The 13,561-nt window shown below is 39.3% G+C and overlaps 1 protein-coding gene across 1 annotated transcript in view; it reads left to right on the top strand.

The window, feature by feature from the left end:
• The window catches only part of MORC4 (MORC family CW-type zinc finger 4), a 52,438-nt gene that overhangs the window by 15,757 nt on the left and 23,120 nt on the right, over window positions 1-13,561 (top strand). The window contains exons 5-9 of the mRNA XM_004710029.2: window positions 805-952; window positions 3,708-3,837; window positions 4,849-4,977; window positions 6,813-6,932; window positions 8,429-8,529. Coding sequence (XP_004710086.1) covers window positions 805-952; window positions 3,708-3,837; window positions 4,849-4,977; window positions 6,813-6,932; window positions 8,429-8,529 — 628 coding nt within the window. The remainder of the gene's footprint in view (window positions 1-804; window positions 953-3,707; window positions 3,838-4,848; window positions 4,978-6,812; window positions 6,933-8,428; window positions 8,530-13,561) is intronic.

Raw genomic sequence — 13,561 nt, 5'->3', positions numbered from 1 at the left:
TGGAAATGGGGAATGCTGATCAAAATTTAGTCTATTCAGATCTCTTTGGGTACAATTAAGCTATCAAAAGCCCTCTTTAGTCATGATGCGGAGTGCAACTAATGACACTTCATTGTACATTTCCAAATGGTTAAAATGACCATATAAAAAAATTGTTACATGTCATTTACCACAATAAAATTATTTTTAAACAATGTCACCTCAAAAGGGATATTATTAACATACTGCAAGTATGTGAATATGTAACTGGAATTTCCCTATAGTAAACATTTTTAAGTAAGTGGCTAGAGACTTAGACATGTTTTTGTTTCGTTTCTTTGCTATTTGAATTTTATTGCCACGGAATATATCTCCCTCCTCTACTTCTTATCATGATAAAGGTCCCTGCCCCTCTCTGATGTTTTTCCCTAAGGTTAGCTACATTTGTATTAATGCTCCTAGAAAAAAATTCTATCCACCATCATTTCTCGATACACCTGTTTTCTGTTAAACGCCAGGTCATCTTGACCCCAGCAGCAAAGCAGTGAGTTTTGAACTCATTGCCTCCAGAGTGTCAAAGTATTCCTCAAATAAGGGGCCACCTTTGGTTTACACTATATCTTTTAGGCTCTATTAGGCAGGGATAACTACTTTTATTGTCGAGCTTCATAGCCTCTTCCCATAGCCCCCACTTTCTTCTATATCACTAACACCCTGCTTAATGTTGTAATTCCCCCCCCCCATAAGCACACAACCCAAAACCCTTTTTGTTTCGGTAGCATCCACTAAAGCAGTGAATTTTTCCTTGACTCCCTTTGCTTCTACAAAAAATGATTGTCACTGAGGATTCCTTGCCCAGCCTAGAAGCCATCTTGAACTATTCCGTTTTCAACAGTGAAATTGAACTTCTGTCCCAGTTTGACACCATCCCAGGCAAAAAAGGCACTCGCATTCTCATTTGGAACATCCGCAGGTACAGTATTCCCAGAGTGGTCGATGGTAATCAGCAAACATCCTCTCCCTCGCACAGAGCAGAGTAGATCAACTTGGATACATACTGTATTGTAGCTCATTTTGTGTATCTTTTTGCCAAAACCAGTTTTCTTTGTGTTAGTGATTCTTGTTGATAAAATGGGGAACTTACTAAAGGGGCCAAGGGCTGGGGAAGAGGGTTGCATGCCAACCTGGAACCTTTTGCCACAAGTAGTCAAAGGCATTTCAACATTATTCCAAGGTCTTCCGACTCTTTTATAATTATTTAGTTCATATTCAGACAAGTTTAAAGTATAATGATCTTGACGTGGTCATATCTTCAGAGCTACACACATTCTAGCAATATTCTAGGACAGGTTATTTATTTAATATTGCCATGTCAAAAGGAATAATGTTAAGAGGGGTCACTAAACCCTAAAAACTTTTAGCATGGAATAGAAGTGGTACTGGTATATTTAATAAAAAGAGTACCCGATAAAGTCTTTTGTTTCTCCTTGGTTCAAGAATTTAGTTTCCTTTCTAAGCTGGGTAAAACTTTGAGGACCCTGCAAGTTTGTATGGAGAATACTTCCAATTAAAAAGAAGAAAACGTAATAAGGGCTCACACACTGGCAATTTAGATTTTTCTGAGTCCTGCTGGTGAAACTCCAAGTAATAACATTTGTATTCTAAGGCTCACTTTCTGAAAGCATTTTTTAGTGATAGACATATTTTTAACAACCTTAATTTGTACATTGTTTTTTTCTGTGGCCTTAGGTGTCACAAGACCAAGTTCATCGTGTTGTTTTGCTGTAAGGCTTCTCAGAGATGTTAATATGCTAATATAGATTGAGATAATTTAAGAAAGCAACATAGTGTGCAACATTCCCCAATTAAAAAACATTTTTTTCTCCAACCCTGCTGTGCTTGATTAGGTTGTGGGCAGGGAGAGCACTCTTCAGAGAAGGTGAGCATCAGCGTTGTCCTTGAAAAAGCTAGAATGTACCATTACAGCAACAAGGGCTTTATTCAACCTATACTACATTAGTGGCTCTGGCCTCGCCATGAAGAAAGAACCATAATTTGTAACCCAGCGACTTTGAGCTCGTGAAGCCCAAAGTATGAGGAGGAAATATAGGAATTTGAGCAGGTTCAGAGGGCGAGGAATTGTACCTCAACTCTCTCTCTCTCTCTCTCTCTCTCTCTCTCTCTCTCTCTGGAGAGCTATTGTTCCAGGAAAAGATATTGGGAACTATTGTTTGATAAGTAGCCCGGGTGACCTGACGTAAAGTGCTCCGCTGTTAATGGAAATGTTAGTAGATTGAACCCTCCCATGGCTCCCTGGGGGAAAGCCCGTGCCATCTGCTTCCATAAAGATTAAAGCCTAGAAAACCCTATGGACCATTTCTGCTCTGTTGCAGGGGGTTGCTATGAGTCAAAATAGACTCAATGGCAGCTAACAACATTGCTCTGATAAATACACACTCACACACAGGGCCCGCCCCCCAAAAAAGGATTTTTTTCAAAGCTATGTCTTTAAATTTTTTTTTACAAAACAACTTTATCACCTTCAAAGTACTCTCCATTACTCTTTATACATTTGTCAAATCTGCGATTCCATTCTTGGAAACATTTTTCAAACTCATCTGTATGGATGGCTGACAGCCCCTCCCTGGCTTTATTTTTCTTCACCTCTTCTATGTCATCAAATCACTGCCCTTTCATGTCCCTCTGCGTTCACGGAAACATGAAGTCCCACGGAATGAGGTCAGGTGAGTCAGGTGCGTGGGGAAAGAGGCATGCAGGTTTTTGTCAATAACTGGGGCACTGAGATGGCTGTGTGAGCAGATGCACTGTTATGGGGGCAAAACCAGGCCCCTTTCTGCCACAAATCAGGCCTTTTTTGTCACACACTGTTACACTATTTTTACAGAACCTCTAAATAGAGAGCTTGATTAACAGTCTGACCTGGCGGAATGAACTCCAAAATGCACTGTCCCCTCAGATCACATCCATTTTTTTTAGACTCCTTCATGTATATAATTTTCTATAACCTGTCATTTTGTTGCCCCCCCCTCAGAAATAGAGATATATTTTGCCTTTGTTCCCTGGAAGTTGTTAGTGCTGTAGACTAGGGCTTGGATGAGACCAAAGTTAAGTGACTCAAAAGGATTTAGAGGAAGAAGAAAGGTCCTTAGGAAAGGAACATTAGTACTATTATATTTATATCATAAATGATATTCTGAGGACTAGAGATTATATACTGTTTTATAACAATATTTTCCCCCTCTTCTAATGAATAAACTTAAATCTGGGGAAATTTTATGTCATTAGTCCTCATATTTTTCACTACAATGAACAGAACTAGATTGTAGTTCATCTGTTCATTCAGTTAGGAAAAGTGATGCTGAGTGCCTTACCCAACAATGCCCAGAAAGCTGGGGTCTATTTTAAGATCCTGCTTCAAGGATAGCTGACATCCATTTGATTTATCAAATTACAGCTATTCCCACACTGTCTTTTCTTTCCTTATGAACTTGGCAGCACCACCCTTGTGCATCATAGACTTAGACCAAAAATAACCTTAAATGTGAGTGTTATATGCTTCCCCAAGCTAAGTGGTTGCTAACTCCTTTGTGTTGGTAGTTAGAGACATAAGTTTGGGGTCACATTGTCCCATTTCTCTTGGATTCCTAGGGTATTTTTGTCACGTGCAGCCTGTTTTTATTACACTGATGCTTGCCTCTTTTACCCAGAAATAAAGATGGAAAGCCTGAGTTGGACTTTTATACAGATCAATATGACATCCTGGTATCAGACTTTGGCACAGACCTGAGAACAACTGGTAGTACCTCGATAATTCCCGAAACAGAGTATTCTTTACGGGTGAGTCAAAGTTGTTTTTCTCAATGGCTGCGAGGTAAGCTATCCTCTAACATGAAAGATTATTTGTCAAGGATTTGGTCTTTCTTGGATCCACAACCAATGCTCATGGAAGCAGTAGCCAAGAGATCAAAAGATGTATTGCATTCGGTAAATTTGCTGTATTAGACCTCTCCAGAGCATTGATGAACCAGGATGCTACTTTGAGGACTAAGGTGTGTCTGACCCAAGCCATGGTAACCTCCATTCCATTATCTGCATGTGACGATTGGACATTGAATAAGGAAGACCACAGAGGAATAGATGCATTAGAATTGTGCTGCTGGAAAAGAACAGTGAAAGTACCGTGAACTGCTAAAAGGACAAACTGATCTGTGTTGGAAGAAGTACAGCCAGAGTACTCCTTAGAAGCAAGGATAGCAAGACTTCATCTTTCATACTTTGGACATGTTGTCAGGGGAGACCAGTCCCTGGAGAAGGACATCGTGTTTGGTAAAGTGGAGGGTCAGCAAAAAAGAGGAAGGCTGTTGATGAGATGGATTGACACCATGGCTGCATCAGTGGGCTCAGGCATCGGTACAATTGTGAGGATGGGTGGGGGTGGGGGTAGGGGCTGTGGGCAGGACCTTACAGTGTTTCATTCTGTTGTTCATCGGGTCACTATGGGTCACAGCCAAGTCGGTGTCACCTAACAACAACGGCAACAACAAAGATGACATCCTTTTAGCATTGTGTTGGGATTCCTTTCACTGTCTCCATGGAAATAGTTTAGTTATTAGGAAGGGGCTTCCAAAAGTTCATGGAAAAAATGGAATTCAAAGAAAATGAAAATTTCCCACAAGCTTTTGAGCCCTCTCATAAAGGTTGCAGCACTGTAATGTGTTAGTTAGCATTATTATAGCAAAGAAACAGCGCCATATCTTTCCCAGGAATAGACCTCAGTTGCTGGCATGACTTTATGGGTGTGTCGGTAGAAGTGACACTAACTTATAGTAACTCTTCGTTGTTCCATAGGCTTTTTGTGGTATTCTATATATGAAGCCACGAATGAAAGTTTTTCTACGTCAAAAGAAGGTGAGGACCCAGCTGATTACCAAGACCCTGGCTGGTGTAGAACATGAGCTGTATAAACCCAGTTTCATAGTATCCTTACAACTACTTGAAACTGACCTCTTCATTTTAGTGTTTCAGGTTGGTTGGTGCTTTAAAACCAAAAAAGCTTTCCTTTCTCAATTCAAAGAGGTGTATAATAGCACAAATTCCATTATATTCTAAAGAGGTGGTTCTTAAATGCCATGTAAGCACCAGTCGTATCAGACAGCACCTAGAAAATTGTTAAATAATATAGATTCCGGAGATTTCGGAAACTCTAGTTCAGTTAATTATTTTTTTAAAATCAGAAATCTTTGTTTTTTTAAAAAAAGCTCCTTAACTGATTTTAATGGATAGTCATATTGGAGTATCTCTGCTATAAAGAAGGAATCTCTGATGGCACAGTGGCACTATGCTTTGTGCTGCTAACCACAGGGTTCGCAGTTTGAAACCACTAGCCCCTTCCATGGGAGAAAGCATAGGCTTCCTTTTCCAGTAAAGAGTTACAGCCTCAGAAGCCCACAGGGGGAGTTCTACTCTGTCCTTATAGGGTCTCTCTGAGTTGGAATTCACTTTGATAGCAGTGAGTTCAGGGAGAGCTATAAAGACTAAGCCACAATGGTTTGAAATGGAATGTTGTTATATATTACATGGATTGATTGAAATAAGCAAAATGTTGACTAGGTCTTGTTCATCTTTTACTTACAGTGAGATTTTTGTTGCAGCAGGTCCAAGTTTGTATGCATGGAAGTTAGGAGAGTGAAAATTAAAGATCAATTTTATAGGGTAAAATGATTCTTCAACAGGTTTTATGTAGATTACCCAACTCAATCTGGACGTGAAGATTTTAGTATTTGCTTTTCATGAAAATCAGCTTCTTGGTTTTTCAAATTTGAGTAGGACTTGTTAAATACCCTTATGTCATGCAGTCATTTATTTTCTTTAGAAACATAATTGTGATTTAGGTGAAGGCTTATAGAACAGATCACTATTTTTACATTCAACAGTTTAATATGCGTTTTGTTTCGCCTTAGCTGTCTCCATCACGCCAGTGTGCCATCACTTGCCCTACTACCGCTCACAGTGTCCTGTTTCCATTCCTCCTCCTTCCCTAGCCCTCTGTCCTTGGGTAAATGCAGTGCTTTGATCTTAAATGGCTGAATCTTCTAACAAGAGAGGTCAGGTCAGCTCCAGACCTGAAGGATGACTAAGGACCATGGTCTTTGATTGTGCTTTGTATCATTAGCAAGACTTACCTTATTGCTTATAATTGTGTGGATTTGTGTTAAACCATTTACAGTTCTTAACAAAACCCGTGAGCCCTAACAGTAAATTGAATTCCTAGCAAGGGTCTATGGAATGTTTTGTGACTATTTATGTCTCATTGATGATAATGTGGTATATTTCTTGCAATCTTTATTATGCATATATTCATATCTATGTATTTGTAGACAATGTTTGTTGGTATATTCTGAGCATTTCCTAACATTCCCACTACTTTTTTTAAATGCATCATTTTAAAGATCTGCATAATAACACCAGTATATAGATATAGCTGTGTTTATTTAATCATTCACTTATTGTTGACTATTTAGATTACATTTACCTACGATTATAACTGACAAAACTTTATAGCTCATAAATATTGTAAGCTTCCATGATGGTTTTTGTAGGCTAGATTCCTAAAAAAAGAATTATTTGATCAAAAGTAGGAAACATGTTTTTATTTTATATTTTATTGCTATACTATAATTTTTGAATTGCTCTCCTGAGAGGTTTGTACCAATTGTCATCCAATGATGTTTAATGCCTATTGCTATGCTAGAGTGTCAATTTTTATCTGCTTAACCTCCCAGTGTTTGCCTCCTTAATAATTTTCTTCTCAGAATAAGCAGGTGAGAATCACTTTTGGGTTCTCTTGCAAGAATAATGGCCAGTTTGGAATAATGATGTATCACCACAACCGTCTCATTAAGGCATTTGAGAAGGTGGGATGCCAGCTGAAGGTAAGTGGTTAATGTTTCTTTGCCTTAGAGGGCTCAGGAGAGCAGGGAGAAAGTGTCCTGATTCTAAAAGGGGATCAGCAGAAAGCAAATGTTTTGAGAATGATGATGGTAACAAATGTACAAATGTGCTTAACACAATGGATGCATGTATGGATTGTACTAAGAGCTGTACGAGCCCCCAATAAAATGATTTAAAAGGGGGGTGGGAGATCAACTCCTTAATAGTGTTTACTCCCATTTTATGATGGTTGTTAAATCTAACCAGGAATTGTGTGTTACCAGTGAGACATCTTGTGTAGAAAAGCTTAGTTTACCTCACATTTTTCATAGGTGTTAATCAACCTGGAAATTCCCTGAATGCATTCACTAGGTAGCTGTTCATATGAGATGGAATGACAGCATCAGTGACCTTCCCCTGTGTATCAGTTTCTTGGTGTTTAAAGTCGCTTCTCTCTATTTTGGGGCTGGCAGCAATAAGGCATAGTAGCAGCAATAAGGCCCTAAGTTCTTTCATTTGCCAGCTGTGTAACCCTAGAGAAAGTGTTAATTTTTCTGAGACACAATTTCCTTATCTGTAAAATGGAAACAACAATAATAATCGTACCTGCTTTGCCTACCTCCCAACTTGAAACGGTCGTGGGTTTTAATTGGGATAGTCAGGTGGGAATAGTTTAGAAACTTTAAAGAACAACAACACTGTACCAATGTTACTGTCATCTTTAATGTCCTAATGACAAGTTAGAATCGTGATTTCCATACACATCCCATTCATGCTTGTTTTAAAGATAAGAGTGCGAAAGCACAAAGGATGAGAAATTGCTCTGTGTTACAGTAGGTTGGAGCTCTATAAGACCTTAACTTAGCTAGTGTTTGACCTTGCTTGCTTTTACTTACATTTAGGAACCAGTGTAGGTACTTCGACTCATTTTCTTCCATTAAAGAAGAAGAAATGAGTTGAGATCCAAAGGTCTTTTCCATCAACTTGCCATTCATAATGACTGCAAACCTTACTTTTTAAATATCGGTGTGGTGGTCTACATCTGTGAAAGGATTATTTATTTTCATAGATTGGATATGATCATCCAGTACATCCTTAATCTTTTTATGTATAAACGTGCTTTTTTAAAGCAGTGTAAGACTTATTCCAATGAAGTCTTATGGACAGCCTAGAGAATGAGATCCATGCAAGTAAAGACCATGTCGGTGAAGCAAAGATGGCAGTTAATCCTAGAAGAATCTTAGGGATCCATGAATCATAGAATGACAATCTCCACCCTAACATTTGCAATTGGTTCCAGTACAGTGTAATACTAGGCAATCAACTAAAGGACATTCTCTATGTTGCACTAGATCTTGATGGCCTTCTTTGCCCATGAATGTTCTATAACCTTTCTGTTATTATTTGGAATCAAAGGAAATACCTTCCGGTAGTCACCAGCAATATGAGTGTTAAAATGTTTGGTTTGGCTTCCTCCCCGCCCCCCCCCCCATCTAAGCCAACTCATGGAGAAGGTGTGGGAGTCATTGGAGTCATAGAGTGCAACTTCTTAAAACCTGCCTACAACAAACAAGATTTTGAGTATACAAAGGAGTATCGGTGAGTCACTCAACCTAATGGGATTCTGACCATTTCTACAGAGGGGAATCTATTCTTTGGCTTTGGGGTGGGGTGCGCACCTCAAAAACAAGTCAGATAAGTTAACGGAGAATTCTTGCAAATATATTTTCCAAAATTAGGGAGGAAATTATTTTGTTTTAAAATTAACATCTGTTGATACTTGATATATGCATTGGGCTGCTAGCCAGAAGGCCAATGGTTTGAAACCATTAGCTTCTCCTTGGGAGAAAGACAAGACTTTCTAAATCCAGAAAGAGTCACAGTTTCAGAAACCCACAGGGGCAATTTGACCCTGCCCTATAGGCTTGATCTGAGTTGGAGTCAACTTGGTGGCAGTGAGTTTGGTTTGGGTTTGGATACTTGACAGTTGAGATCAATCTGACCTGTAGAAACCATGGAAGGGAAAGAGCATAGGAGTCATTTGGTAGAATGGTTTTAGTGAAGCAAAAAGTCACAGAATTGATTTTAATAGTAATTTAAAAAGTGATGAGTGGATCTTCAGGTGTTCAGTATGTTGCGGGGGGAAAATAGAAATTTAAAGTTTACATTTAAACATTTCTTGAAGTCAATGAACAGGTTCAGAGGAACGTATTGGAGTGGTGAGTGCTTTCAGGGAAACCTCTAGGTTTAATAGGGAATAGAGACCGGGGAGAATTTACAAAGGAGTTTGACATTGAGGCTGAGCCAGCAGGGATATTTTTAGAAGGCAAAGACAGCAGTTGTTAAAGCCAGGAAAGAATAGTTTGTTTAAAACTTTGCCAGAGGAATAGATCTTTCATTCCTGAATGAAATATCACGAGATCCCTCCTATTTCCCAGGTACTAGGGAGAGAAGGGGTGATGGATCGTAGTGGTTTTATGTTGGGCTGCTCACTGCAAAGTCAGCAGTTGAAAACCACCAGCCTGTTCACAGGAGAAAGTCTGGGACTTCTACTTCTGTAAAGAGTTACAGTCTCAGAAACTTGTAGGGGAAGTTCTACACTGTCCTATAGGGTCACTGTGAGTCGGACTCAATGGTAAGGAGTTTGGTTTTTTGTTTGTTTGTGTGAAGGACATGAGGAGGAGTCCTGATGACATAGTGGTTATGAAATGGGTTGCCAATCATAAGGGCTGCAGCTGGAAATCACCAGCCTCTCTGAGGGAGAGAGATGGGGTTTTCTACTCCCATAAAGAGTTACCGTCTCAGAAACTCACAGTGGCAGTTCTACCCTGTCCTTTTGGGTTGCTTTGAGTCGGCATCGACTTGATGGCAGTGAGAGGTGCGTTAAGGAAGAGCCCTGGCGCTATATGCTGTTGGGTAATCAGTGAACTGCTAATCCCAAGGTTGGTGGTTCAAACCCACCAGGAGCTCCACAGGAGAAAGAAGAGGCTATCTGCTCCCGTCCAATTTACAAAGTTAAGAATCTCTGACTCCTGTGAATATATGCAAATGAAAGGCCCTACTACCTAGAAAGTAATTGTTTTAATGGGGTTTAGATGGAGAACTTGTAAGTATGCTTAAGGGAGTCAGGGAAAGTTTCACAAAACAGATTACATTTGAGCTGTAACTTAAGAAAAACTTAGGCATTTGTTAAGTGTATAAACGGGGAAAGGACATTGTAAACAAATGGAAGGTGCATTTTTGGGAGTTTGGGAGAAAGAAGGCATGAGCAATAAAGATATATTTGGTGTAATTTTCCTTGAACCATGCTTTAAGTTTTATCTGGAACCAGAAGAGTTGTAGGTTTATTGTTCCTCAAAGAGGCAAACTGCTTACATGGGAACCCCAAGTTAACTTGTGGGCAGTTGATTCTTGATCACTCAGTGGTTATGGTTATGGTTTGCCCTCATTTTATGCAAAAACTTTCTTTTAAATATGACTCTGCCTCATAATGGGGTTCTTTGATCTGAATTTGACCCATAAGAGTTGATGACTTCGAAATGATAACAGTTTCATTACAATGTCAAAGCTACAACGTCTTTCTACATCATCTATATCACCCTTTCAGCAAACTTTCTAATAAAACTTCCTTTTAGACTTTAAGAAGTATCCCAACTTGCTTGGCTTAAAATAGCTAGTTAGGGTGCATGATGAGTATGGGTGCTTGTTGGATAACCACATAGAGATACAGTTAGACATAAAAGGTTCCCAGTTTAAGAACCATAATATCTGCTACACAGTTCTATTCAAAACGGAAATAATATGCTGTCCCTTACATGGAGTCTTTTGAGGATAATAAATTTACAGAGTTCTTATTCCACTCCATTTATCTTATAAAAAATGAAAGGACATTCAGTAGAAAACCAAGAAAACTTAATCCAAAATCATCAGACTTACTTGTCTGATAGAGAATCTGGGTCTCTTTAAGACCCTTAGACAACCCATCATACACAGAGCTGAATCTACCCCTGTGGATCAACTTTCAATCAATTGATGGCCAGGCCTGTAAAATGAACACACAGTACCTGTGAAGCATGTGCTCCTTAGACGAAGGAATCATAGGGGACCAAAAGGGCTGGATTTGCCAAAAAACCAAGGTCAAAAGGCAAAGTGGGCAAATGACTGGAAATGGGGATCCCAGGGAGGAATTAGCAGAGTGGACTGCACACTAATTAGCTTAATAATGCTTGGTGCTTCTGATCGACCCCCTGATTCATTGTAGAGTGTTTTCCAGTCTGAAAAGCTGGCGAGTGGTTATTGAAGGCACCACGAATGGTATTCATTCACCTGGAGCAACAGTAAAAGGAGAATGAGGAAGGTGAGGGGGCTTCATGAAGTTCATGGAAAAGTGGAATTTTTGGAAATTCTGTTTTCCCAAGAACTTTTGGAAGCCACGTCATAAGGAAGAAGATGAAGGAATATGGGGCTGTTTGCCTTGATGAACACTTTCTTCCTTTACCACGGAATCAGAAGACCTGGAGGATACCTGACTACCATTACTGAATAGTTTGATCAAAGGTTTTCTAAAACAATCCTGATCTATAAATTTTCTAATTCTCATGGGCTGCAGACTTTTTGGAGCCACGGAGATGGGATGAATTCCTAAAAGGGTCGCACACCACCACCCCCAACCCCCAGATAATCTTGAAGCCGGAAACCATAAATTTGCTCTGAAGTCTTTTTTAAAAATCAAACAATGATTTCACTTAACTAGTAAACAAGGTCTGCCTTGAGCAGTATACACTTTTAAGATGTGTCTGTGTGAGATAAAAGTAAACACAGTAACTGGAAGGATCAATTAGGTACCCTAGTGGGCAGTGAGTTCTGTAATGGAGGAAGAACAAGTCAGAAACACAAGGTGAGGACGGTCCGACCGGAAGAATGTAGTCAATGTGACTGAATTGTGTCCACAGAACTTGTGTTATTTGGCTGTGTATATTTCTCAATAACAACAAAATAATTTTTTAGAACGAAAGAATTTGATACTGGATTAGAAAAGGCTGTCACTTTCATAAACCTATCCTGAGAACACTCTAAACATCAAAACCATAAATGTTTAAAGAGCTCCCAGCCATCCTACTCTTAAAATGTCTGCAAATTCATCATCCACGCTGTCACTTGGAACAGTTGTAGAGATCAGATTTCAGCTCCAACAGAAAACACTTCAGATTGAATTTCAGGGGAGAAATACTTTCAACACATATTAATTGAGCCACCCAACTGGTGTCGAGCACAGCGGTTAGGTTTTGTGGCGTTTTCCTGAGAAAATCAAGATATGGTTGCTATCCTTAAGGAATGTAATGGTCATTTATAATGACAGATTCTCATTTACAGGAAACAATTTACAAAACTAAATTCATTGCCATCGAGTCAATGGTGACTCACAGTGACCCCCTATGGGTTTCTCGGACTGTAAATGTTTACAGGAGTGGAAAGGCCAGCCTTTCTCCTGAGGAGCTGCTGACAGTCTCAAACTGCCAACCATGTGGATCATAGCCCAACATAGCCCAAGAACGATACCAGCAGGGCTCCTGGAAACAATTTAGAGAACAATAAGTGCTTGGTTCTGTCAAAACCGAAGTAGTGTAGCATCAGAAAATGGCCCTGATAGTATAGTTAGGGGAGGATTTCAGTAGGCAATACAATGTGCCTTAAAAAATATGAAGGAGATTTAGATGGAATTGGAGTATAAGCTAAGGTGATAGCAGGAGCTCAGAACAGTAAGCATATGGGGAGTCGTGTGGAGAAGGTGAGGTAACTAGAGTGAAGGGAAATAAAGTTAGATGGACAGAGGAGCAACGCCATTTCCTAGTACAACATCTGGCGAATGTTTTCAGTAAAGCGACAGATTGTAAAACTTTAATCTTTGCAGAGCAACCATACGGTCTTGGTCACAATGACTCAACTGCTATGATATGAGAGCAGCCATAATTAATATGTCAAGGAATGAGTATGGTCATGTCTTTAAAACATTTTTTTGTTTACCAAATCAGAGAATGGGCCAGGTGTGGCCCACAGAAATGTTCTTTCCTCCCTTTTCTAAATCGCATGTCTTGTGTGTTGCCCTCCCCCCATTTTCAAAAGAATTCATGGAGAATTCATGTTTTTTTACAGTTTTATTGACATGTATTTCACAAACTGTACAATTCAGTGGTTCCATCATATTAAGAGTTGTGCACAATCACTTATCTTTTTAAAGGAAATTTTTCAAGGGCATCTTAATTGCCACATTTATTCCACTGGCTATAGTTTTATGACCCCCATCCTAGAGCTGTGGTTCCCAAACTGTGCCAAGGTACTCATAGCAAACCAAAAAGAGAGCTGTGTGCTATTTTACATTTTTGAGGGAAATAGATCATTCGACCTCTGTATTTGTTTCTCTGTTGCTTTGATGACAAATTAATCGCAAACTCTCAGTATCTTAAAGCAACACACATTGATTGCCTTACAATTTTTCAGGTAGATTTTCTGTTCTTTTTTTTTTGCCATGATCATTTTTTTGGATCATTTTATTGGGGCTCATATGACTCTTATCACAATCCATACATACATCAATTGTGTAAAGCACATTTGTACATTCATTGCCCTCATC

This window comes from Echinops telfairi, unplaced genomic scaffold, assembly GCF_000313985.2.
Source record: "Echinops telfairi isolate 266 unplaced genomic scaffold, ASM31398v2 ScPeMD7_7427;HRSCAF=8465, whole genome shotgun sequence".
Classification (NCBI taxonomy): domain Eukaryota; kingdom Metazoa; phylum Chordata; class Mammalia; order Afrosoricida; family Tenrecidae; genus Echinops; species Echinops telfairi.
This window is presented reverse-complemented; position numbering and strand designations above follow the sequence as displayed.